Source organism: Geotrypetes seraphini, chromosome 12, assembly GCF_902459505.1.
Source record: "Geotrypetes seraphini chromosome 12, aGeoSer1.1, whole genome shotgun sequence".
NCBI classification, from domain to species: domain Eukaryota; kingdom Metazoa; phylum Chordata; class Amphibia; order Gymnophiona; family Dermophiidae; genus Geotrypetes; species Geotrypetes seraphini.
The window spans coordinates 97,963,833-97,988,781 of NC_047095.1; the positions used below are offsets into that span (position 1 = coordinate 97,963,833).

The following is a 24,949-nucleotide window of genomic DNA, read 5'->3' on the forward strand; positions in this document are numbered from 1 at the left end:
TTTGAAGCAGCTGTCCATTTATTTATGATCATGTATCAGCTAAAGTGGGTCATCCTAGGAACCCAGTTGCTAGAGGTGCACTGCTTGTCTAGATTCTTTTTGAACTTTTCATATAGTTTCCTGATTTGAAATTATAGTCTAGGAGGGCAGTGTTTAAAAGGCATTTCCAAACAGAAAAGAGTGTTTCTTCCTAATCTGTATTCTGCACCACAATATGCAAATGGTTTGGGAACTTACCTCTTCGATAACTTTTCTTTTAAAATTTTCAAGCAGGCAGCTGGGAGAGTGCATGCAGCCGGGATGACTAGGAGGACCCGAACAGTGAAGGCAGTTGGGAGGGTGAAGGCGACCTCGAGCATGAAGAGCGGCGGCAGTAGAGAGCTGTGCTCCTAACACACTACTGCTAAGCTAGCCCACCGGAAGGCATCATGCACCTGAAGCCTTGTGGCAGAGAAGTAAAGACTTGAGGCATGTGAATCTACAGCTGTTGCCAGCGGGCCAGTTTAATAGCAAATTTTTCCTTGGCTGATGGGACAAATTGTATGACACCGCAGACCAGATTTGGCCCATGGGTCAGAGTTTGACATGTCTGATCTAGCCTCTATTGCTCGCTCTTCTAAAGACCCGGGTATTGCTCTATCACTAGATGCAGAAAAAGCGTTCAATAGGTTAGAATGGCCCTATCTTTTTCAGACCATGAATTTGTATGGTTTTCATTCTAGATTTATAGATTATGTGAAGATTCTTTATTCTAACCCTAAGGCTTCCATTTTCACCAACCTTTTTTGCCTTGCAAAGGGACACACGCAAATGATGCCCTTTGTCATCTTATCTTTTTAATTTAGCTCTTGAACCTCTCCTTTCGGCTATTATTTCATGTGAAACAATCGGGTATCTCACATAATAAAGTAGAATACAAATTAACAGCATATGCAGATGATGTGCTCTTATATGTCAATAGCCCGGAATGCGCGCTTCCTGCCCTCTTTGATCTAATCCATTCATATTCCCTTTTTTCTGGTTACAAAATTAACCAGCAGAAAACAAGTTTTACCTCTTAATACCCATTTTCACCCAGAACTTGTCCAACCTTTTAACCTATTATAGTCCCCTTCTCTAGTTGGAGAAAGGTCCTGGTTTGGATTTCTCATTCCTGGTTGTGGCTAGGAAACAAAATATGATGAATTGTCTGGTATGATGTTAAATTATTTTGCTTTGATGGTTAGTGGAGATTCTGATTTAATTTGATTTATGTTGTAAGTTTGCTGGGTTAGTATAACATTGGTATTATGTATTGTAGTTTTTCCAGGTCTTTGCCCCATAATGCTGCTTGATAAGAGAGGAGGTGTTGATGGTGGATTTAAAATTTATATCCTCTAACCGGTGGGGAGACGAACTTCAGGTGTGCGCTTCTCTTATGTCTATTGGTTGAGAAGGAGAAGAGGTCAGTTATATATTTAGGGGCTAAACCGGATAGTACCTTAAAGCAAAAACATCCTAGCTTGAACTTCGCATGTGCCTCCATTGGCAACCAGTGCAGGAATCGGTAGGAAGGGGTTATGTGATTGGACTTCTTCAACCCAAAGATCAACCTGACCGCCGCATTCTGCACCAGTTGTAGTCTCTGCATGTTCTTCTGGGAGATTTAATATAATATACAGTTTATATTTGGCTAACTGTTATAATCCTCGGGGCAAGTGTTTCACCTTGAAAAAATGATGGAGGGGGCAAAAAAAGGAAGGGAGGCCTACTGCTGGACAGGAGGAGCAGAAAAGAGGTGCTGATGGACAGGGGAAGAGATGCTGATGGACAGTGGAGGCAGAAAAAGGAAGGAAGGCCTACTGCTGGACAGGGGGAACAGAAAAGAGGTACTGCTGGACAGAGGAAGTGGTGCTGATGGACAGGGGGTGCAGAAAAAGGAAAGGAGGCCTACTGCTGGACACAGGGAGCAGGAAAGAGGTGCTGCTGGACAAGGGGTAGTTAAAACAAAGATAGAAGGGCTGCTGCTGGATAAGGGGAGAAGTGAAGGAGTGGTGATGGACACAGGGGAGGTAAAAGGAAGGGAGAATGGACAGGGGAAGCAGGCAAGGGGTGGGGGTGGACAGCCGAGGAAAAAGAAAGACAGAAAGAAAGAAATACAGAAATACAGAAAAAGGCTAAGGAGAGAGAGAGAAATAAATAAATACAGACACACACACACACACATATTCTAGCACCCGTTAATGTAACGGGCTATAAGACTAGTATATATATATATATATATATATATATATATATATATATATAAAATTGCTAGTATGTAATATCTTATAAAATATTTTCAGAAGAGAATCAGGGCAGGTTTTTCTATGTGGATAATATTTAGAAGTTATAATTTACAAGTGTAAACAACGGCATTTAAATGTGGGTTTTTTTGTTTGTTTGTTTTTGTAAACTTGCATAAAACCCAATTTCAGAAAACCAGTAATTGATTAGAAATGTACATTTTCACTACATGTAAATATCAAGAAGGCATAGTTGGGAATAAGTTGGACAGGGCTTAGCTTGAGTAAAATCTACATGTGCATTTCCAAATTCACAATGAGAACATGTGCATTTTGAGAAATTTGCATGTTTGAATTTAGACCTACTCAAAAGCACAAATAGTGTTTTTAAAAGTACTTCTTTTGAACAGACTTTTATAGGGAGCATTAGGGAACTATTCTTCTTAATTCTCCATGTTAATTTCATGACTTTTTTCCCCTTAATTTGAAGAGCCTGTGTTTCAGCAACATTAAAAACTATTTGTATACAATATATTTTTAAAATGAAAATATATGTGTACTTCTAATATTTTTCCATCAGCATTTATTTTTCTGTATGATTTTTTAAAATATGCTACACAGGGTGAATGTTTCAACTTGAATGTCATTTCTTGAACTTGAAACACCTATAAAATATTGAACATTATGTACATACCTGTATATCAAGTTGAAATATAACCATTTGGATAACAGATTCTGACATATAAGAACATAGAAACCTAAACATTGATTGCAGATAACAAACACATGGTCTATCTAGCATGCCCATTTATATTGATTTATTTATTTGTTTCAGTTTTTGAAAATACTTTGAATCATCCGAAAGAAGTGATATTTATTTTTATTTATTTATTAAAAAATTTATATACCATATATAACTATGCGGTTTCCATATCACATACATAAAATCTTGTTTCCCTGCAATTACTACATTTAATATAGACCACTGAGCCTAAGACAGTCAATTAAAGTTGAATAGACTGAAGACTAAAATAAAATGGTTTGGAGTAGAGAGGACAAATATTCATCCCCATTCCTTTGCTATAACCAAAACTTAGGGCTCCTTTTATCAAGGCGCGCTATGGGGGTTAGCGAGTCGGACATTTTATCACGTGCTAACCCCTGCAGCACCCTAAAATCCTAATGCCTCATCAATGGAGGCATTAGGTACTAGCGCAGCAGGCGGTTTAACGCGTGGTATTCCACGCGTTAAACCGCTACCTCGCCTTTGTAAAAGGACCCTTTCAATTTCCCATTCCCACCCATACCTACAGTGAAGCACATTTTTTATACTCATCCCCTCACTGTCCCTGCTTTTATCATCTCTGTTTCCACAGTCTTAATTTCTTCACAGCATCTCCCCACTCAAAGTATAAAGATGATTTTTTTTTTTATTTTAAGGATCTAAGGTTCTGCATTGTGCACAGAAAGCCAAACATCAGCTTAATACCAGTGATATTTTAGTCCAGACAATAATTTTATTTCTAATTATTCATAACCAAAACATATCAAGAATAGCCTTCTGAATATCACAAATAACAGTGTTTTTTTCCAGTCTAAATGCAAATTGATAGCACATAGCTTAGTGCTTTTCTCAGAGTGAATGCAAACCAAAAAGCACAATGTCCAGCAAATTTTTTTAAAAATTAAGTATAGCCCTCAGAATATCACATGCAGATAAATTACCCACACCCCTCCCCCCAGGTACTAAGCTGCAGTAGAAGTTTTAACCATAGCTGAGAGCGTTAAATACTCTGATGTTGTTTCTATGCTCATAGAATTCCTATTAGCATTGGAGCAGCAACAGAGCATTTAGGGGGTTATTCTATAAATGGCACCAAAACTACCCTATCAGTACCTAAATTAAAATGGTAAAAGAGGTAGAAATAAAGGGCCAGATTCTGTAACCATTACCCAGGTTAGTGGCTGTGTTTAAAGTTAAAAGTGGCCGCTGATCAACTGTTAATCATTCCAGGGCACCGGTTACAGAATTGCGCCAAGAGAGGTAGTTAAAATGTAGGCCCAGAAAACCCAGACCTACATTTCAGTCACTTATCTTGGCCGCTAGACTACAGCAGCCGAAAGAGGCAGGGGGATTCCCTCCTCCCCATCAGCTGAGCGGCAGGGAACCCATAAAGCCAAGTTACAGAACTGCAGCTTTGGTAAGTCCCTGCTGCTTAGCTGATGGGTGGAGGGGGAATCTACCTGCCGCGATCAGCTGAGAGCGACCACGGAAGGAACACCTGAATCCCAACTGCAAATCAGCCAGCAGGAGAGATTCCCACTACCTCCTGCAAGCATTCCTCTAACATCCCGAGCAGGAGGGCTGCCCAACCCCTCCTGCCAGCACCTCCTGATGGCACCTCCGCACTCCCTGAAACCTACCAAGACTGTCCCCCATACCTTTTTGTAGAAGGCCAACCGGAGGGATGCCAACTACATTTGGATGGCAGGCCCGCCTCTTCTGAATGGTGGGCCTTTCCCTTCCTGGTACATTCTAGGTTGCACTGGGTGAGGGGTCTAAGGCCTTGATTGGTCCAGGTGCCTAAGACCCCTCCCATATGAGGGGTTTTAGGCACTTGTGCCAACCAGAGTCTTAGGCCTTATTTCCATTGCATTCTGGGATGCACTGGGAGTGGCCTAAGACTCCAATTGGGTGATCCTTAAGGCCCCTCCCATGGCACAAGTTGGTTGAACATAGGAGAGCAGTATAATTGAGATTTATTGTTTAACGTTTATTAAAATTTGATATACTGCCTTAGCTGAAGCATAATTCAAGGTGATTTACAATAAAATACTTTAAAAAATAAAAAAGAAATAGAATAAGAATGCCATTAAATATAGGAAAGTACACTAATTTCATACAAAGAAATAAAAACAATACACGGTCCATCACTGCAAACCACCATACGTCTAGAAATATATACATATATATATTTTTGAAAATCATCTATCTGGATGTCCAGGCCACATCATTGGCATAAAAACTTTTGTCGAAAGTGACAAATTGCCACTCAAAAAAGTTAGAGGGACAATATTTTATGCAACTCAAGCTTGCTCGGCCAGAACTTTATTTCTATAGTTCAATCTTTAAGCCAATGTTTCATCCCTTAGGTCTTTCAGGTCAATCTATGACTTTGCACAAAGGCAGCTTAGATCATATATTTGTAATGGGTATAACTAATGAGCAGACTGGATAGATCATTCAGGTCTTCATCTGATGTCTTTTACTATGTTACTATGTCTTGTGACAATGATGACGACAATGAGATCACATCACAACACTCTAAGCCACCTGTGTGTCTTTGCTAAGTCCTAGATTGCCCTGAAGAGAGCAAACTTGAGTTGCATGAAATCTTGGTCCTATAACTTTTTTGAGTGGCAATTTGTCACTTTTGACAAAAGTTTTTTATTCCAATGATGTGGGTGGAGGTGGTTGAGCTTAATTAAAGGCTTACCACAGACCTGAGGTTTTTTTTCTTTCATCTTATAGTGACTCTTAGCCAAAAGTTTTGATTACCTCTGCAGGATGATTAAGTCTAAGCTCACCCAGAGTCTACCTGAATACCTCCCAGAGCATTCCTCCCAACTTGCTTCTTTAAGCACTGGATGTACAGTGACCTAGAAGTCCTGCTATATGTCCAGAAAGTTGGTTTTGATTATTGGCACTTGGCTGACCTGGCTATTAGGTCATCCAAGTGGCAATATAGGCAGATCTTTGGCCATCTGGATATTATTATAATCCTGATAGAAGCTAGATTTCTAGATATCTACCTATGCAATGTACTGTATATTTAAATGTTGGTCCCTAGAATTTACAATTGCTCTTCACCTGTGCTCCTTATGAAGGACCATTTATAGCAAAGCACTTTATCCTTTTGTGACTTGGGGGAGGGCTTAAACTTCAGGAGTGGTTACTGATGGCTTTACCTGTTGACATAATGACCTAATTTACTTTTTTGGGGGGGAGGAAATGTGCATGTTTATGTACTAGTTCTCTCCTATTTCTTTTATGGAGTTATTTTCCTATTTTATACTGTTTTTATTGTAAACCAATAAGCTTCAGTGGCATATCAAATTTTAATAAACATAAGCATAAGGCTGACACATATATAAGGAATAATATCTATGTTTGTAATATAAATGTTATCCTCTTATTTAAAGAATTTAACTCTATATTAGAAGATTTTTTTTTGCATTTTATTTCCTAAACCATTATGAGAGGCTGGATTCTTCTCAATCTAAATCATTTTTTTTTTTTTAACTTATAGATTATACATATCAACTTAAATACCTCCAAGTATAAATATATTATGTTTGAAGATTAATGCAATTACAGAACAACCAAACATCAATTCTTTTATTTAAAATGAGATTTTTTTGGCTCTCTTTTACTAAGGTGCGCTAACCAATTAGTGCGCGTTAATTAATTTAGCGCGCGCTAAATGCTAATACATGCATGTTAGTCTATGGACATGTTAGTGTTTAGCGCGTGCTAATCCGTTAGCGCACCTTAGTAAAAGAGGGGGGTTAGGTTTTTTTTAATGAAAATTATATCATTTTCAGACTTTTTAAGTCTTTACATGCCTTGTTAGGTTCTTTTTGTTGTTTTTCTCAGGCCTCAGAAGGATCATGTAGCATTTGGAGATAAAAATACAGCCAAGGAGTCCTGCACTGGAGGCCAAGATAGCAAATATCTCCACTGCTACCAGATACTTGCCTCTGGTACTCAGGTATGTTGGGATAAAAGTCACCCAGACACTGCAGAAAACCACCATGCTGAAGGTGATGTATTTGGCCTCATTAAACGTGTCAGGTAGATTTCTTGCAAGGAAAGCAACAACAAAGCTGATACCAGCAAGCAATCCCAAGTAACCCATAACACAATAAAATGCAATTGTTGACCCTTCATTGCATTCAATTATTATAGTTTCAATTTCTGATTCAGTGTTATAATATGGGAATGGGGGAGAAGTACACATCCAGACAAGGCACAGGAGAGTTTGAAGAAGAGAACAGCTAAAGACTATAGAATTTGACAAACTGGAACCCATCCAATTCCGGAGCTTACTTTGGGGCTTGGTGGCTTGGAAGGCAATGACCACAGTGATGGTCTTTGCAAGCACTGAGGAGAGGGAAATAGAGAATGTGATACCAAAGGCAATCTGTCGAAGAATGCAGGTCAACTTATCAGGACGACCAATGAATATTAAGGAAGAGAGGAAGCAGAGCATGAGGGAGATGAGGAGAACATAGCTCAGGCTACGGTTGTTTGCTTTGACTATGGGAGTATGCCGGTATTTAATGAAGATTCCCAGAATGAAAGCACTGATGAAACAGAATACCATACTGGTAAAAGTCAAAGATATCCCCAAAGGCTCCTCATAGGACAGAAAGGTGATCATTTTGGGGATGCAGGCATCTCTCTTCTTATTGGACCATTGGTTCTCTGAGCACTTTATACAGTTTTCCATATCTGAAAAAAAAAATAAAAATAATGTACCAGCTTTTCCAAAACTGTATCAATGACCTCTGGATCCTAAATAGGTCACTCAAATTTGGGTTCAGATCCAAGTCCATGCATAAACTAATCAATTAATGAGCTATTAAGAATCAATAATTGGTGTTAATTGTCAATCGTGTTTAAGTGTATATCTATCATGTCCTATTATTTAACACAGCGGTCTCAAACACGCGGCCCGCATGCGGCTCTCCAGGTGCTATTTTGCGGCCCGCAATCAAAACAGCATTTCTCTTCCCCCTTCCCTTCCTTTTGGAGCAGCAGCGTGTCTGGCCGGCTCAGTCAATCGTTCCGTTCAAAGCCGCGGGTTGGCGGCTCCTCGCGCTATCCACTCCTGCATCGGAAGCCTCTCTGACGTCACAACATCAGAGAGGTTTCAGACGCAGGTGCGGATCTTGCGAGGAGCCACCACCCGCGGCTTTGAACGGAACGATCAACTGAGCCGGCCAGACACACTGCTGCTCCACAAGGAAGAGAACGGAAGGGGAGGGGAAAGAGAAATGCTTCTGCTGCATAGGAAAGGGGGACCCTAAGGAAATGCTGCTGCTGCTGCTGTACAGGGAAAGGGAGAGGGAGAGAAAGGGGAAGAGAAATGCTTCTGCTGCACAGGAAAGGGGGAAGGGAAATGCTGCTTCTGTTGCTGCTGCACCCAATTGGGGAAAGAGAGGGAAGGAAGGAGAAGGAAGACAAGGGAGAGGCGAGTAACAAGAGAAGCCAAGTTCATGGGAGGGAGGGAAAGAAAGGAGATATCATACCATGGAGGGGGAGGGAGAGATGGCAGGTCATGGGGGAAGAGAAGGAGACGGATGCCAGACCAGGGGAAAGGAAGGAAGGAGGGAGGGAGAGAAAGGAAGGAAAGAGATGCCAGACCATGGAAATAGGACAGAAGAAGAGAGAGATAGGAAGGGAAGGTAAGACATGGAAACGTAGATTTTGAAAAGAAAGCAGAAAAATTGAACAAAGATGGATGCAAGGCAGAAAGTGAAGACAGAGAGAAAAACAGTCAAAGGACAAGAAGGCCCTGGAAACATAGTTGAAAGCACAGAAAAATAAAGTCACCAGACAACAAAGATAGGGAAAATGATTTTATTTTCAATATAGTGATTGAAATGTGTCAATTTTGAGAAAGAAAAGATATTAAACTTTAAATGTGAGGGCTGCAGAAAAAATAGAGTACTTGGAGGGCCGCAGAAAAAATAGTTAATGTCTTATTAAAGACATGACAATTTTGCATAAGGTAAAACTCTTTATAGTTTATATATCTTTCCTTTTAACTTTTAAAGGAAAGTTTTATAAACTATAAAGAGTTTTTCCTCATGCAAAATTGTCATTTCTTTAATAAGGCATTAACTATTTTTTCTGCGGCCCTCCAAATCCAAATCCAAAATGTGGCCCCACAAAGGGTTTGAGTTTGAGACCACTGGTTTAACATGAGCATCTAAATTTTATAGTACATATGGCCACGGGAGGGGTATAGGTGGTTCAAGGTATATTCTTAGAAGTTAGATGCAAAATTAAAGAATATGTTCATTGATGTGCTCAACTGCCTTTAGTTGCTCACCAGCCTTTATACCAAGTTTCAGCAGGTATAAATGCTCTAGGCCAGTGGTAGGCAATATCAGTCCTCGAGAGCTGGAGCCAGGTCAGGTTTTCAGGATATCCACAATAAATATGCATGAGATAGATTTGCATCTCAAGGAGGCAGTGCTTGCAAATCCATCTCATAATTATTCATTGTGAATATCCTGAAAACCTGACCTTGTTCCGGCTCTCGAGGACCGGAATTGCCTACCCCTGCTCTAGGCACTAGATTCATGCTATGCTAGTATTTTATGAAGTGGAACTTCCTGATACCTAATTTGGGACAAAAGTAAAAAAGAAAAACAAACCCCATGGTTATGAAACAGCAAGTTAAACAGTGATGTGCAAAAATGTCCCAAGGAATCAGTCCATAAATTAAATTTGCACAATATTCAGACCATGGGAGATGGCTGATTTTCTCTAGTGGTCCATAGTGAAACAGGAATTTCATTGATGGAACCATATTCATTGACCATCATTGAATTTAAGGGTTAAAATTTAGTCAGCTGGGGAATACTCAGCTAAGCCAATATTCAAAGACTGGTTGGTTAAATCCTAGTGGCCAAAGATTGACTTGCTGCAGAAAACTGGCAAGCCTTTGAATATTTGCAGTTAACTTCTGTGTCACGTGACACCATGCTGTGACCAGCTATCTGCAGAATGGCATATTTAGTGGGAGATAGCCACTAATCTCCCACTGAATATCATTGGATAGCTGACTATGTGCTTTATAGCTGCTGTGAGCCATACCCAGCACCTAAATAGTGCTGAGTATCTTTTATAATATCTTTGTTCCATTGTGATGCCGATATAGTAGAACATGAGGTGTGATTTGGCACAGCTGCTTCAACAATACTGTATATATCAGGATTCTAATCTATAGCACTATGGGGCTCATTTTCAAGAGAAAAACATCTAAAAATGGTATAAAGTGGCATTTGGATGTTTTTCTTGCTAAAAATGTCCAAATCATGATTTTCAAAACCTGTATTTTAGACTTTTTCTAGGCAATTTGTCTTTTGTTTATCTAAATTCCAAGGAAGCATTTTGAAGGCATGTTTTGGGCAGGCTTAGGACTTGGATGTTTTGAAATGATAATCAAACATTTAACAAACTGTCCGGGGCACCATTTAAACATTTGGAGCTAGACCTGTTCTAAAAATGAATAAGGGACAAAAGGTACCCAAACTGACCAGATAGCCACAGCAGGGATTAAGATACTGACCACTTCCTATCACCTAAAAATATGAAAGAAACAGTACATACCAGCCTTATGACAGCTTCCTGTGACCACACAAATATCTCGGCAGAGCATAGGGGCACTTTGAGACTTTCCAATCAGCATGCATTATTTCTAACCAATTGGGAAGCTGTTTTCATCAGCCAATCACAATCCAGACATCTAGGTAACAGAGAAGCTATAAAAAGTGTGGGCTTTGGGGTTTCATATAGTTTCTGCTTCAACCATGAGCAAGACTTGGAATTTGATTTTAGAAGAGTGTATTTGTGTGTCAGTGATAAGCAAGGAGGGATTCCAGATTACTTGCAAAATCAGCTGTATTCACACCACAGTAGTAAATATTGTAGAAAAGAAGAAAAAGAAAAAGCAATGGGTTCACTAATAGACAAACCTCGGTCTGGCATCTACTCCGGAAACTGAAGAATCATGGGGTGGATGGAGACGTACATAGATGGATCAGAAACTGGTTGGCAGATAGGAAACAGAGGATAGGGGTGAAGGGCCACTACTCGGAAAGGATGAGGGTCACGAGTGGTGTTCCGCAGGGCTCGGTGCTCGGGCCGCTGCTATTTAATATATTCATAAATGATCTAGAAACAGGGACGAAGTGTGAGATAATAAAATTTGCGGACGATACAAAAATATTTAGTGGAGCTGGAACTAAAGAGGAATGCGAAGAATTGCAAAGGGACTTGAACAAACTGGGGGAATGGGCGGCGAGATGGCAGATGAAGTTCAACGTTGAGAAATGTAAAGTATTGCATGTGGGAAGCAGAAACCTAAGGTACAACTATACGATGGGAGGGATGTTATTGAATGAGAGTACCCAAGAAAGGGACTTGGGGGTAATGGTGGACATGACAATGAAGCCGACGGCACAGTGCGCAGCGGCCGCTAAGAAAGTAAATAGAATGCTAGGTATAATCAAGAAGGGTATTACAACCAGGACAAAAGAAGTTATCTTGCCATTGTATCGGGCGATGGTGCGCCCGCATCTGGAATACTGCGTCCAATATTGGTCGCCGTATCTTAAGAAGGATATGGCGTTACTCGAGAGGGTTCAGAGGAGAGCGACACGTCTGATAAAAGGGATGGAAAACCTTTCATACGCTGAGAGATTGGAGAAACTGGGTCTCTTTTCCCTGGAGAAGAGGAGACTTAGAGGGGATATGATAGAGACTTACAAGATCATGAAGGGCATAGAGAGAGTAGAGAGGGACAGATTCTTCAAACTTTCTAAAAATAAAAGAACAAGAGGGCACTCTGAAAAGTTGAAAGGGGACAGATTCAAAACGAATGCTAGGAAGTTCTTCTTTACCCAACGAGTGGTGGACAACTGGAATGCGCTTCCAGAGGGCGTAATAGGGCAGAGTACAAGGTTTAAGAAAGGATTGGACAATTTCCTGCTGGAAAAGGGGATAGAAGGGTATAAATAGAGGATTACTGCACAGGTCCTGGACCTGTTGGGCCGCCGCGTGAGCGAACTTCTGGGCATGATGGACCTCAGGTCTGACCCAGGAGAGGCATTGCTTATGTTCTTATGTTCTTATCATGCCAAGACCTCACACCTCAATGCATTTCTTTGACTAAGCTGACCTCACCTCAGCTACTGCATGAGTGGTCAGATGAGTGTTATGTCAGTGTCAGCTCATCAACAGTTTGTTACTGGTGTCTGCAATTTGGTCTGCAGAGCTACAAAGCACACAATAAGCCACTGATGACTAACATCCAAAGGTGAAACTGGATTGAGTGGGCACAGAAACACTCATGTTGGACATCAGAAATATGGTACAAGGTGCTTTCAGTGATGAAAGCACTTTCTGCCTATTTGGTAACCAGGCCCACATATACTGTATGTGAGGAGGTTTCCTGGAGAGAAGTTCAAGCCTGAGTGCCTCAACCTCACTGTGAAGCATCCTTTAAAGGTCAAAGTCTGGGGCTGCATGGCTGGCAGTGGTGTTGGAGCAGAGTTGGAGCATTTAGTGATCTAGGCAATGGTATAAAACTCTACCATGACTTAGTAAAAGGGGTGTTAATCTGTCCATTTTACTTTTTAAGAAGACCCTGACAGTTTAGACTGGCTGGGTCATAAAATTAGCTGAGCCCAGGAACCATAGTAAGAAGTTAATAGGGGAATGGGGGGATGATAAGGCTGGAAAAAAGGAAGATGAAGGATTAGATAGGATTGGTGGGAAGCAGGAAGATAGTGGGAAATGGTGATGGTTGGAACTGTGAAGAGATTATATAGCTACATTGGGGAGTTGGGGGATGTTATAGATATATGAATTTAATTGTTAAACTGGTTAAAGTTGGGGTTATGAATTAATCTGCGGCCAAACATTTATTCCACTAGATCATTGACTGTGATTTATTGGGGAGAATGTGATTTAGAGGTAAAATGATGGTGAAGAAGTGTGAATTCTAATGTTAGGTGTAGCTATCCACAGGCAGTTAGCATGCCAGATATCACTCACCACTTTGGCTGGAGATCTCTCCATCTGGACAGGGAATACAGTCATAGCAACAGACAGGCTGTCCTTTCCTAGTCAATTTCATGAATCCTGGAGGACAGCTCTGGCTGCATTTGGACTGTGGAGGAACCTAACAATAAGAAATGAATTTGAGTATCATAAAAACATAAGAATTGCCATTCTGGGGCAGACCAATGGTCCATCAAGCCCAGTATCAAGCCTATCTAGGTCACAAGTACCTGAAAAGATCTCAAATGAACTATCTACTTAAAGAGCAATTCATATCATTTATTTCCATGGATCCATTACCAATTTATTCAATAAAATAAAGTACTGAATTAAGAACTTTATTTCAGAAAATATTTCATAAATTAGTTATTAATTGAAATATGAAATTTAAGTTGAGATTGTAATGACTAAACAACAGTAGGACTTGTTTATTATAGGGCTCCTTTTATCAAGCCGTGCTAGCGGTTTAACACGCGTAATAGCACACATTAAACCACCGGCTGTGCTAGCCGCTGTCACAACCCTAGCCCTAAAGCTCGGCTTGTGCCAGGTAAGGCTTTGGCTAAACTTAGCCCAGCCATTAAAAGAGCTAATCAGTGTGACAGGCTAGAGTCCAGGAATAGGGAAAATTTTGCTTTTCCCTTTAAAACCCAGATTACAGATCCCTGGGGAGGGGAGGACTATGAGGGTAACAGCCTGGAACAGCCACAGAATCCTCCTCCTCACTCAGCTAACTCCCAGCTGCAGGACCTGATTAGAAGTTCTGGGAAAACTAGGCAGAAGCTGCAGGCTGCCCCTCCCCCTCAGAGAACAGGGCGTGGTCGCCTCAATGCACTAGAGGCTGCTCTGAGGAGGAAGCAGGCAGTCTGCCCTGGGCCAGCCCAGGAAGGAGGTTTGCAGGACAGCTCTCCTGAACCTCAACTTTACCAGGACATTGAGATGGTGGATCCAGCCCCTGACCCTGAAGCTAACCAGCTAGCAGAACCAGAGCTCATGGACTGCCTAGAAACTGCCAACATTACAGAAGCTTGCCCTATGGAAGAGAGTTAAGTTTCATTGCTGGGTTTTTTTCTGTTTGTATTCTCATGCTAGCAATCGTTTAGGCTTCTTCCTGGGGAACTCTTTGCACCTGTGAGAAGTAAGGGAGCAGTGCTGAGCTCCTTACTAGGTGCCTGAAAGTGAAAACCTTTTTGGTTAGGTTTCAATATGCTGGACTGTTTGAGTTTATGTTTTTCTTTTGAAAGCAAGAAAAGTTTCAATTTTTGATTGTGTGCCTGAGGAGGTAGTTTGGGGAAGAATCCACACAATATCCTAGGTGGGGATTGTGGGGCCATTTGTGGCATTCTGTTGCTTACAGAAGAAAGTTAGTGGATTCGGCTACTCCCCTCCCCCACTAACTACTGTTAAGTTGGTTGGGGCCAAGCCACCCTTTTATCTAGGCTTGGACACAACACTGTTTTCATTTATAAAGAAAGTGTGATGGTTGGTTACTGCCTATTTGCCAAAGGCAGAACGATTGGGACTACACTCTGCTACTTACCAGTGACACCTGCAAGAAAGGTGTGAGTTGTTGGTTGTTTGTTTTCAACTCAATTTAATTTTGTTCCATTTTCTTATGTTTTGGGAAAGAATGAACTGAACCCTGTTCAAGCTTCATGTCCACAATAAAGTGGGACTTTATTTTCTTTTGAAAGTGACTGTTTGAATCTTGTTGCTTTCTCATTGGATTGTGTGACCAGCAGGACTTCCAGCTTTTCTGGAAGCACGTAGGACACAGGCTATTCTGAGCGCTGACCGGAGCCAAGTGTATCCACGGGCCCGGCGGTGCCACACCGCTAACACCTGCCTTGAGCAGGTGGTAGTTTTTTTGCCCGGTGCGGGGGTTAGCGTGTGATTAAAAGTCACGCGCTAACCCCGCTAGCACGGCTTGATAAAAGGAGCCCATAGTGTTCTGGGTCTTGTACAGGTTAGAATCCAAGCTTAATGCACCTATATGCAAAAACATTTATCATAGGGGAAGGTGCTTATTTGTAGCATTCCTTCTATAGTTTTCACACAGACAATCTCCTTAATATCACTAATTTCAGGTTGGGATATATCCGAGTTAACATAATGTCATTTAAACTTATTTGTCTATGCTTAAGACAGCACATACTACCTAACATGCAGGCAGTGGTGTGGTAAGGGGGAGAGGTGCCCATGGCAGTGGTGCCACTTCTCCCCTCTTCTATACCCCCACCTCCATACACTCCTTCCCCACCTCCTCCTGCTGTGCACGCACCACTTCCCTTCCCCATACCTCTGTAACATTCCTGGCACAAGCTGCTGTCGCACTAGCATCATCTCTTCCTCTGATGTCACTTCCTAGATGCGGGTCCAGGAAATGACATCAAAGGAAGAGCCGATGCCAGGAACATTACAGAGGTATGGGGGAAGGGAATCGGCACACATGCACGGTAGTGGGTGGTGGGAATAGAGCAGGGGCAGAGAAGAGGATGGGTATAATGAGTAATAGATCACTACAGGTCATTGACCTGGAGGGCCGCCGCGGGAGCGGACTGCTGGGCGTGATGGACCTATGGTCTGACTCGGCAGAGGCAATGCTTATGTTCTTATGTAAATGCGCCCTCAGTAAGACAACACCCAGGGCAGACCCCACCTTAGTACGCCACTGCATACAGGGATTACCCTTATCCCTACCTGTACCATCATTTGCTCCATCACGACAAGCATGCACTCCTATTGGGTCAGCTTCCACATCCTGTGCTCCATGTCTCAATTTTGAACAAGGAAACTAGGCCCAATTCACCAATTCCTGCTGGAAACTTTCAGGACATTGTTGGCTCCCCTTCCCCCCACAATCCTCTGCTGCCACCTTCGTATCCAGTATTGAATCCACAAAGGCTGATTGCACAGGCAATGTGATCTCCTCTACCTGCTCTGTTTTGACTACAATGGGTTCAATAGTCTCCATGTTTTGTGTAACTGGGGTTTATTATTACAAAGAGTTTTAGTTGAGTATTTCATATTTTTAGCTTTATTTAAGGAGCGCCATTTTAATTAGAACACATTTTAATTAATAACATGAATATAATTAATAACATGAATTTAAAATTCAACATCACTTCTAATAATTTCTATTATAAAATAAATATTCACATTATACACTAAACACCAACCAGTGTAACACATATTCTCTTTAAAAGAATTATGTTTCTAGTAAAAATAAGTATTGTTCTTATTTTCATAGAGAATTTGAGATGAAGATAGTATTTCTAATGCTCTTTCTGGTAATTATTTTAAGTAAGCTATAAAACTACTGGGGAATGGCATGCTTAACCATCACTCATATGTTTAGAACATAAGAACATAAGAATTGCCACTGCTGAGTCAGACCAGTGGTCCATCATGCCCAGCAGTCCGCTCACGCAGCGGCCCTCTGATCTAAGACCAGCACCCTAAGTGAGACTAGCCCTACCAGCGCACGTTCTTGTTCAACAGAAACTTGTCTAGCTTTGTCTTGAATCCTTGGAGGGTGTTTTCCCCTATAACAGCCTCTGGAAGGGCGTTCCAGCTTTCTACCACTCTCTGGGTGAAGAAGAACTTCCTTACGTTTGTACAGAATCTATCCCCTTTCAACTTTAGAGAGTGCCCTCTTGTTCTCCCTACCTTGGAGAGGGTGAACAACCTGTCCTTTTCTATTAAGTCTATCCCCTTCAGTACCTTGAATGTTTTGATCATGTCCCCTCTCAATCTCCTCTGTTCGAGAGAGAAGAGGCCCAGTTTCTCTAATCTTTCGCTGTATGGCAGCTCCTTCAGCCCCTTAACCATCTTAGTCGATCTTCTCTGGACCCTTTCGAGTAGTACCGTGTCCTTCTTCAGGTATGGCGACCAGTGCTGGACGCAGTACTCCAGGTAAGGGCGTACCATGGCCCGGTACAGCGGTACCTTCTCTGATCTGTTCATGATCCCCTTCTTTATCATTCCTAGCATTCTGTTTGCCCTTTATGCTGCCTCCGCACATTGTGTGGACGGCTTCATCGACTTGTCGATCAGAACTCCCAAGTTCCTTTCCTGGGAGGTCTCTCCATGTACCGCCCTGGACATCCTGTATTCATGCATGAGATTTTTGTTACCGACATGCATCACTTTACACTTATCCACGTTGAACTTCATCTGCCATGTCGATGCCCATTCCTCGAGCTTGATTATGTCACGTTGAAGATCTTCGCAATCCCCCTGCGTCTTTACTACTCTGAATAACTTCGTATCATCCACAAATTTAATCACCTTGCTCGTTGTACCTATGTCCAGATCATTTATAAAGATGTTAAAGAGCACGGGTCCAAGCACCGAGCCCTGCGGCACCCCACTCTTCCAGTCCGAGTATTGTCCATTTACCCCCACTCTCTGTTTCCTATGCTCCAGCCAATTTTTAATCCACGTGAGTATTTCACCCTCGATTCTATGGCTTGCAATATTCCGAAGTAGTCGTTCATGCGGAACCTTGTCGAACGCCTTCTGAAAATCCAGATATACAATGTCGACTGGATCGCCCTTGTCTATCTGTCTGTTTACTCCCTCAAAGAAGTGCAGCAAATTCGTCAAACACGATCTGCCTTTGCTATAACCGTGCTGACTGGTCCTCATCAGCCCGTTTCCATCAAGGTGATCAATGATGCTGTCCTTTATCAGTGACTCTACCATCTTTCCCAGTACAGAGGTCAGACTCACCGGTCTGTAGTTCCCCGGATCTCCCCTCGAACCTTTCTTGAAGATAGGTGTAACATTCGCTGCCTTCCAGTCTTCCGGAATCTTTCCCGATTTGATCGACAGATTGGCTATTAGTTGAAGCAGTTCAGCTATGGTCCCTTGCAGTTACTTGATGACCCTCGGATGAATGCCATCCGGTCCCAGGGATTTATCGCTCTTAAGCCTATCAATCTGCCTACATACCTCCTCTAGACTGACCGTCAATCCTGTCAGCTTTCCGTCTTCATTTCCAGTATATAGCCTGATGTGTTCCGGTATGTTGTGTATATCTTCTTCGGTAAATACAGATGCAAAAAATGTGTTCAGTTTTTCAGCAATTGCTTTGTTCTCCTTTAGTGCTCCCTTTATTCCATGGTCATCCAACGGTCCCACCACTTTCTTTGCGGGTCGTTTCCCCTTAATTTATCGAAAGAACGGCTTGAAGTTCTTCGCCTCCTTGGCTATTTTTTCCTCTTAGTCTCTTTTGGCCCCTTTTACCGCCTTATGGCACCTGCGTTGATGTTGTTTGTGCTTGTTCCAGTTTTCATCCGTTTTTGACCTTTTCCATTCCTTAAATGAAGTTTTCTTGTCTCTGATCGCTTCCTTCACCTCTACAGTGAGCCACACCGGTTCTTTGTTCTTTTTTCTCTTGGATCCCTTGTTGATATGCGGTATATATATATTTTGCGCCTCGGTGACTGTGTCCTTAAAAAGGGACCAAGCTTGCAATTTTCCTCCTTTCTGCATAATAAGCTGTGCTCCATGGCCTCAGCTCAAGAAGTCTTAGTAAATGGTTGGTGGCACTTGGTATTTTCTTTTTGTTGTCTTAATTAACTCTGTGCCACATTTTCTCATTGTCTTCATCTACCACCAACCTTTGGAGCACTGCCACTGACATCTCTCTCTCTCTATCCACCAGTATCTAGCTGATTGACCACCAACAGTAACAGTTGCTTGCTTCCTGGGGATGGTTTAGAGTTAGAGGTTATGGTCATGGTTTGGCACTTCTACCCCTGGAGCTTCTGTGTTTTGTACTGCTTTCACTAAAGAAAAGGAACAGGGAGTGGAGGGCAGCTAAGTTCATCCCATTGCTCTGCCTTGCTTTCCTTAGAGAAAAGGCACAAATCTTCTGCACTTCTGGGAGGAATAGTAGATGAAGTTACTTTTCTTAAGCATTGAGGGGTTTGGATCTGGCTGTATCATTGTTCTGGAAAATTCAACCCTATTTGCAAGGTTTGCTGCTCTGTTGTATTGGTATAAAATAGAATTTATTGAAGTAAATCACAGCTTAGATGATATGGTTTATTTCTTCCATCATGATAATAAAAAAAAAAATGTCTGTCCCCTTTTGACCTAAGTCCCTAAATGCTGAAAATAGGCAGCAGGGAAATGTTCATTCTTAAAAAAATCCCATCCAAAATGAGGGTTTTTTTGAGAATGGTCTAGCATTTTAATTGCCTAGAACACCACTATGTCTAACCTTAAAACACATTCCCAACCAAAAAATTGCCCAAGTCCCAAATGCCCAAAACAAGACCTTTTAGGTGAAGGAAGAGGCCAGTCCTTTACCTAAAAGCAGGATTCTGTAACCAGAGTCTGTCAAAAACAACATTGGTTACAGAATCCTGCCCTCCCGAAACGATCACAGCAGGAGAGATAGCTAATCTCTCCTTCGGCGATTGCAATCCCCTCCTGAACTGATGCAAACCGGCAGGAGGGATACCAAGCCCTCCTGCCGACACTCCCTCATGAATACTGAACCTCACACACACGATTACCAGTAGGAAGGATCCCAAGCCTTCCTGCCGAGGGCATACCCCCGACGACCCTCACCCCGGTGAATACTGGCAAGAGGTATCCCAAGCCCTCCTGCCAAAGGCACCCCCCCGTTAACCCCCTGAATGCCCCCCACTATTGCCGGACACCCCCTACACCATACACCCCCCAACTAGCCAGGAAGTTGGCCAGCTGGTCGGGTCCTCTGTCCGGCCAGTCAGCAGACCCATCCTCGGAATGGTGGGTCTGCCCCTTTCTGGTGCATTGTGGGATGCACCGAGGAGAGGCCTAGGGCCTGATTGGCCCAGGTGCTTAAGGCCTGCTCTTAGGAGGAGCCTTAGATGCCTGGGCCAACCAAATCTTTGGTCTTTTTGATCATCCAAGTACCAATTTAGGCCACTTTTTAAATTTTTTTTTATTATTATTATGAACCCCATATTACTTATATCTGACCTCAGTGAATACACTCTCCCACACGATCGCCTTCTCATTGATGGTGAAATCCTGCCCTGAAAGAGCATATGGGTTATAACATCCAACAATTTCATTCCTTTGTGTCCAGTTTGGTAGATAAACTATATTTATAATTTCATAACCAATGGAGAAATCACCATTCTCATCAAAAAATATTTCTTCACCCAAAATGTTCTTGAAGTGGACACTCTTCATATGATGATGAAGCTAAAGAACGAGGGAAATATTTTTAGCAGTGTGCCTAAATGCCAGGTTATTCATATCAAGTTCATATAAAACCAACCTAATTTTTTTTTCTTTTTAAATTATAAAATATGTACAAAGGACTGTGGTCCCTTTTACTAAGTGGTGTTAGCACTAAAGCGCTATAGCAAAGCTCATATGGATTTATAGGACTTTGGTGCAGTTACTATGCTAACCCATGCTAATCACTTTAGTAAAAAAGGCCTATAATAATAATAATAATAATATAACTTACCTATGGGTAAATCTAAATGCAGAGATTACATAGTATGAGAAAGAGAGAAAAAATCAGAAAGAAAGATATAGAAAGAGACTGAATGAAATAACTAGAGGATAGCATACATATATCTGTAGGTAAATTAAGCCAACATGCAAAGATTTACCTTCCAACCACCCACCCACCATTTTACAAAACTGTGAAAGCGATTTTTAGTGCTGGCCAGTGCAATGAATGCTGTGTGCTGCTCCAACGCTCATAAGAACTCTATGTACATTGGAGCAGTGCATAGTATTTAGCATGTCATCTGGCGCTAAAAAATGCTTTTACGGTTATTTAAAAGGGGCTTAATGAGGGTAAAGAGTGAAAGGAGTAGAAGTGTAGCCTAATGGTTAGTTCAGTTGGCTGAATATCTGACAAAAGGGGATCATTTCCCACTGTAGCTCCTACTTACCCCTCCATTGCCATTGGAGCAAGACTTAGATTATGAGACTGTTATGGACAGAAAAATTATCTGCATATAACATATGCAAACCACTTTGGTTGTACCCACAGAAAACAATATTTCAAATCTATGACCCTTTACACTTGAGTTGAAGAGCATAAGTTAGGCAGAATTAAAAACCATTTGTGCCCATTTTTTAAATGGAAATACATGTGAACTTTCTATAGTTTCATTTTTAGGAAAAGTAATTGAGAAAGTAGTGTTGAATCAGTTAAATGATTATATACTACAAAAAAATTGCTTTGATGAGTTCCAATTTGGATTCCAACATGCACACAGTGTCGAATTGTTAATGATCTCAGTGTTGGAGACTTTTTGAGGGAATGGATAGATAAATGTAACAAATATCTTAAGGTGTCTTTGGATGTCTCTGTTGCACTTGACACTGTGAATTTGGAAATTTTATTAGTGAAATTGAAACAATTAGGATTAGCAGGAGGGGTGTTAAAATGATTCACATCTTATTTAAATGAAAGAGCTTTAAGGGTGAGAAATAAGGGTGTGGTGTCAAGAATAGTGGAAATTAAAAAAGGAGTCCCACAAGGGTCAGTCTTATCGGCAAAGCTGTTTAACATCTATATAGCCTCATTGGGGAAGAAGTTTAAAGAGATGGGTATGAAATACAGAATATATGCTGATGATATTCTATTCTTCTTCCCGATAAAAGACATCCTTAATATAGATATTTGCAAAAGTATATGGAAATGATTGGAAGTTGGATGAGTGAACATGACTTGAAATTAAATGTTAACAAAATGGAGGTAATGGTGGTGAAAGATCAAAGAGATAAATTTGAGTTAGAAAATGTGGTTGTTATGGGGAGAAAAACTACCAGTAAAAAAGGAGATGACTGTACTGGGAGTAAGCTATACCAAGAATACCAGAGCAAAAAATTAATTAAATGTTTAATTTATTAATTTCTTTAATTCAATTCATATTCTAAAAACGAACACAATTTATTTCATCTACAATTCCCAGCAGGAACTCTCAGCTGGAGATCTGTATCAGAAGTAATTTTAGTACTTATATCTTCAACCTCCCTGATGATGGACTCAACTGAAACTCAGCTGGAGTTGGAGGCTAATGCTGATTGAACAATATAAGTAACTAAAACTAGAAAACAATAGGGATTAAGAAGAGAGAACCTTAATGTTTTCTTTTTTTCTTTTCAATAAGATTTTTTTTATTAGATTTCAAGAAAAGTAATACAGAACCAAGAACAGAAATGACAAATTGTCAAATACAGGACAGTTCGCACTCTTGCAGCAGTATACATCAGTATCAAGTAGTGTACAAAGCCAACATTAAGGACTAGTAAGGAAAGAAATAAGATGCATATATCTTGAGCATTATGAAGACAAGTTACATCAATGGGAAGGAATTATTGCATATTGCAGCACTTTAGACCATATTTTGGAGGTATGAAAGCCAGTATATACATTATTGTCAGCAATTGAATGTTCATATCTCACATATAAACAGACAGTGTTCCACCATTCATTATAGCTAAGGGCGGAAAAATCTTTCCAATGAGAGTATACTTTTCAGAGCAATCAATAAGAAACAATGTAGTAATCTCCTATCATATTTATCTAATGAAGACTTCAAAGCTATACCACCATTAATTATCAGATTATAAGTAATATTTTCAGTGATAGGTAAGATATCACATATTGTAACCCATATATCAGACCAAAATGATTGTAATAAGGAACAAGTAAACAGCATGTGATCCAGGGTACCAATTTGAGCCTTACATGACCAGCAGAAATGAGATACCTCTGAGGAAACCTTGGATAGTTTATATGGTGTCCAATAAGCCCTGTGATATAATAATAATAATAACTTATTTTGTATACCGCCATACCCAGAGAGTTCTAGGCGGTCACATCAGTTAAACAAAGTTACAAATGAAGAAGTCGTGGAAGTTAGGAAGTCATTTAAACAGAGTTAGCTGACCGGAAGTCATTTAAACAGAAGTTACAAACAATGAAGTCAGTTAAAACAGAGTTAGCTGACCGGAAGTCAGTTTAAACAGAAGTTGCAAAGAAAGAAGTCATTGGGGTTTGGGGAGTATAGTAAGGAGGAGTAAGTAGGGGTTCCAGTACAAGGTGGGTGGGAGGGTGGTGGTGGAAGGTGTTAAGGGTTCTGTTCATTGAATAGGTATGTTTTGAGTTGTTTTCTGAAGGTGAGGTAGTTGGGGGCCTCGAGTATAATTTGAGCTAGCCAAGGGTTAAGTTTGGCTGCCTGGAAGGAGAAAGTTTTGTCTAGGAATCTTTTGAAGTGACATGATTTTAGAGAGGGGAAGGCAAACAAGTGAATTCTGCGGGAGTTCTTGTTGTAATTTAAATTGTAGTGAGAGTTGAGGTAGCTTGGTGATATGCCGAATACTGTTTTGTAGCAGAAGCATGCAAACTTGAATAGGACTCTGGATTCAAATGGCAGCCAATGCAATTTGTGGTAGAAGGGGGTGATGTGTTCCCATTTATTCAAGCCAAAGATAAGGCGGACTGCGGTGTTCTGGATCAGTTTCAGTCTCTTGATGGTTTTCTTCGTGGAGCCCAGGTAGATGATGTTGCAGTAGTCTAGGATGCTGAGAATGGAGGTCTGAACTAATAGGCGAAAGGAGGTGTCGTCGAAGTATTTTTTTATGGTGCGGAGTTTCCAGAGCACCGAGATGCTTTTCTTAACTGTGAGGTCTGTGTGTTTATCGAGGGACAGATGTTTGTCTAAGGTGACTCCCAAAATTTTTAAGGTTTGTTCTAGGGGGAAATCCGATCCATTCACTTGTATTGTTGCGTCTTTGAGTTTGTTGTTGGGGGTAGCTAGGAAGTATTTAGTTTTTTCGGAGTTTAATTTTAATCTGTAGGATAGCATCCAGAGTTCTATCTGATTAAGTTTGATAGTTAGTCAGTTCTGGTGTAAAACTGGTTAGTGGGAGGACACTTGTGATGTCATCTGCGTAGATGAAGAATTTGAGCTTAAGATTTTGTAGGAGGTTTCCTAATGATACAAGATAGACGTTGAATAGGGTGGGGGATAGGGGGGAGCCCTGTGGGACTCCACAGGAGTTGGCCCAGCTGTAGGAGAGAGCGTCATTTTTGAACACCGAGTATGATCTATTTCTCAGGAATCCGCGGAACCAGTTAAGAACTTGGCCTGAGATGCCGATGATAGCCAGGCAGTCTAGGAGAATAGTGTGGTCGACAAGGTCGAATGCACTGCTTAGGTCGAGTTGTAGGATCAGGGCGCTGGAGCCCTGGCTGAAGAGTGAGTGTAGGTGATCAAGTAGGGAGGCTATGATGGTTTCAGTGCTGTGGTCAGAGCGAAAGCCCAATTGGTTGTCGTGTAGGATACTGAATTTTTCCAGATATGTAGAGAGTTCAGCATTTACCATCCCTTCTGCTATTTTGGTGACTAGCAGGATGTTGGCAATGGGTCTGTAATTAGACGGGGAGTTGGATGGTTCTTTTGTGTTTTTTATGATAGGAGTTATCAAGATCTGGCCTTGCTTTACTGGGAAGTTTCCTGTGGATAGTAAAGAGTTTATCCATGTCAACAGTTTGGCTTTGCAGAGGGGCGGGGCAGTTTTCATGACGTTTGGGGGGCATGTGTCTAATCTGCAATGGGAATTGGTGTATTTGTTGTAGTATTTGTTAAAGATTTGCCAGTCTGTGGTTGTGAAGTGGTTCCAATTTAAATCGGTTCTGGATCCTAGGTCAGGTTTGGATATGTCGGTGTCAAGGAGAATTGGAAAGTGCTTGTGGGGGTTGGTCGGGGGTGCTGTTTATGCTTTTAGTGTTTGTATTTTGGAGTTAAAGAAATCTGCTAAGGAGTTAGCGGTTAGAGTAGATTCT

The 24,949-nt window shown here is 41.3% G+C and overlaps 1 protein-coding gene across 1 annotated transcript in view; it reads right to left on the reverse strand.

The window, feature by feature from the left end:
- Positions 1 to 6,835: 6,835 nt before the first annotated feature.
- The window catches only part of LOC117346150 (vomeronasal type-2 receptor 26-like), a 53,042-nt gene continuing 34,928 nt past the window's right edge, over positions 6,836 to 24,949 (reverse strand). The window contains exons 3-4 of the mRNA XM_033915552.1: positions 13,120 to 13,246; positions 6,836 to 7,779 (exon numbers count right to left, since the gene is read on the reverse strand). Of these exons, the coding sequence (XP_033771443.1) occupies positions 6,875 to 7,779; positions 13,120 to 13,246 (1,032 nt within the window). The 3' untranslated portion in view covers positions 6,836 to 6,874. The remainder of the gene's footprint in view (positions 7,780 to 13,119; positions 13,247 to 24,949) is intronic.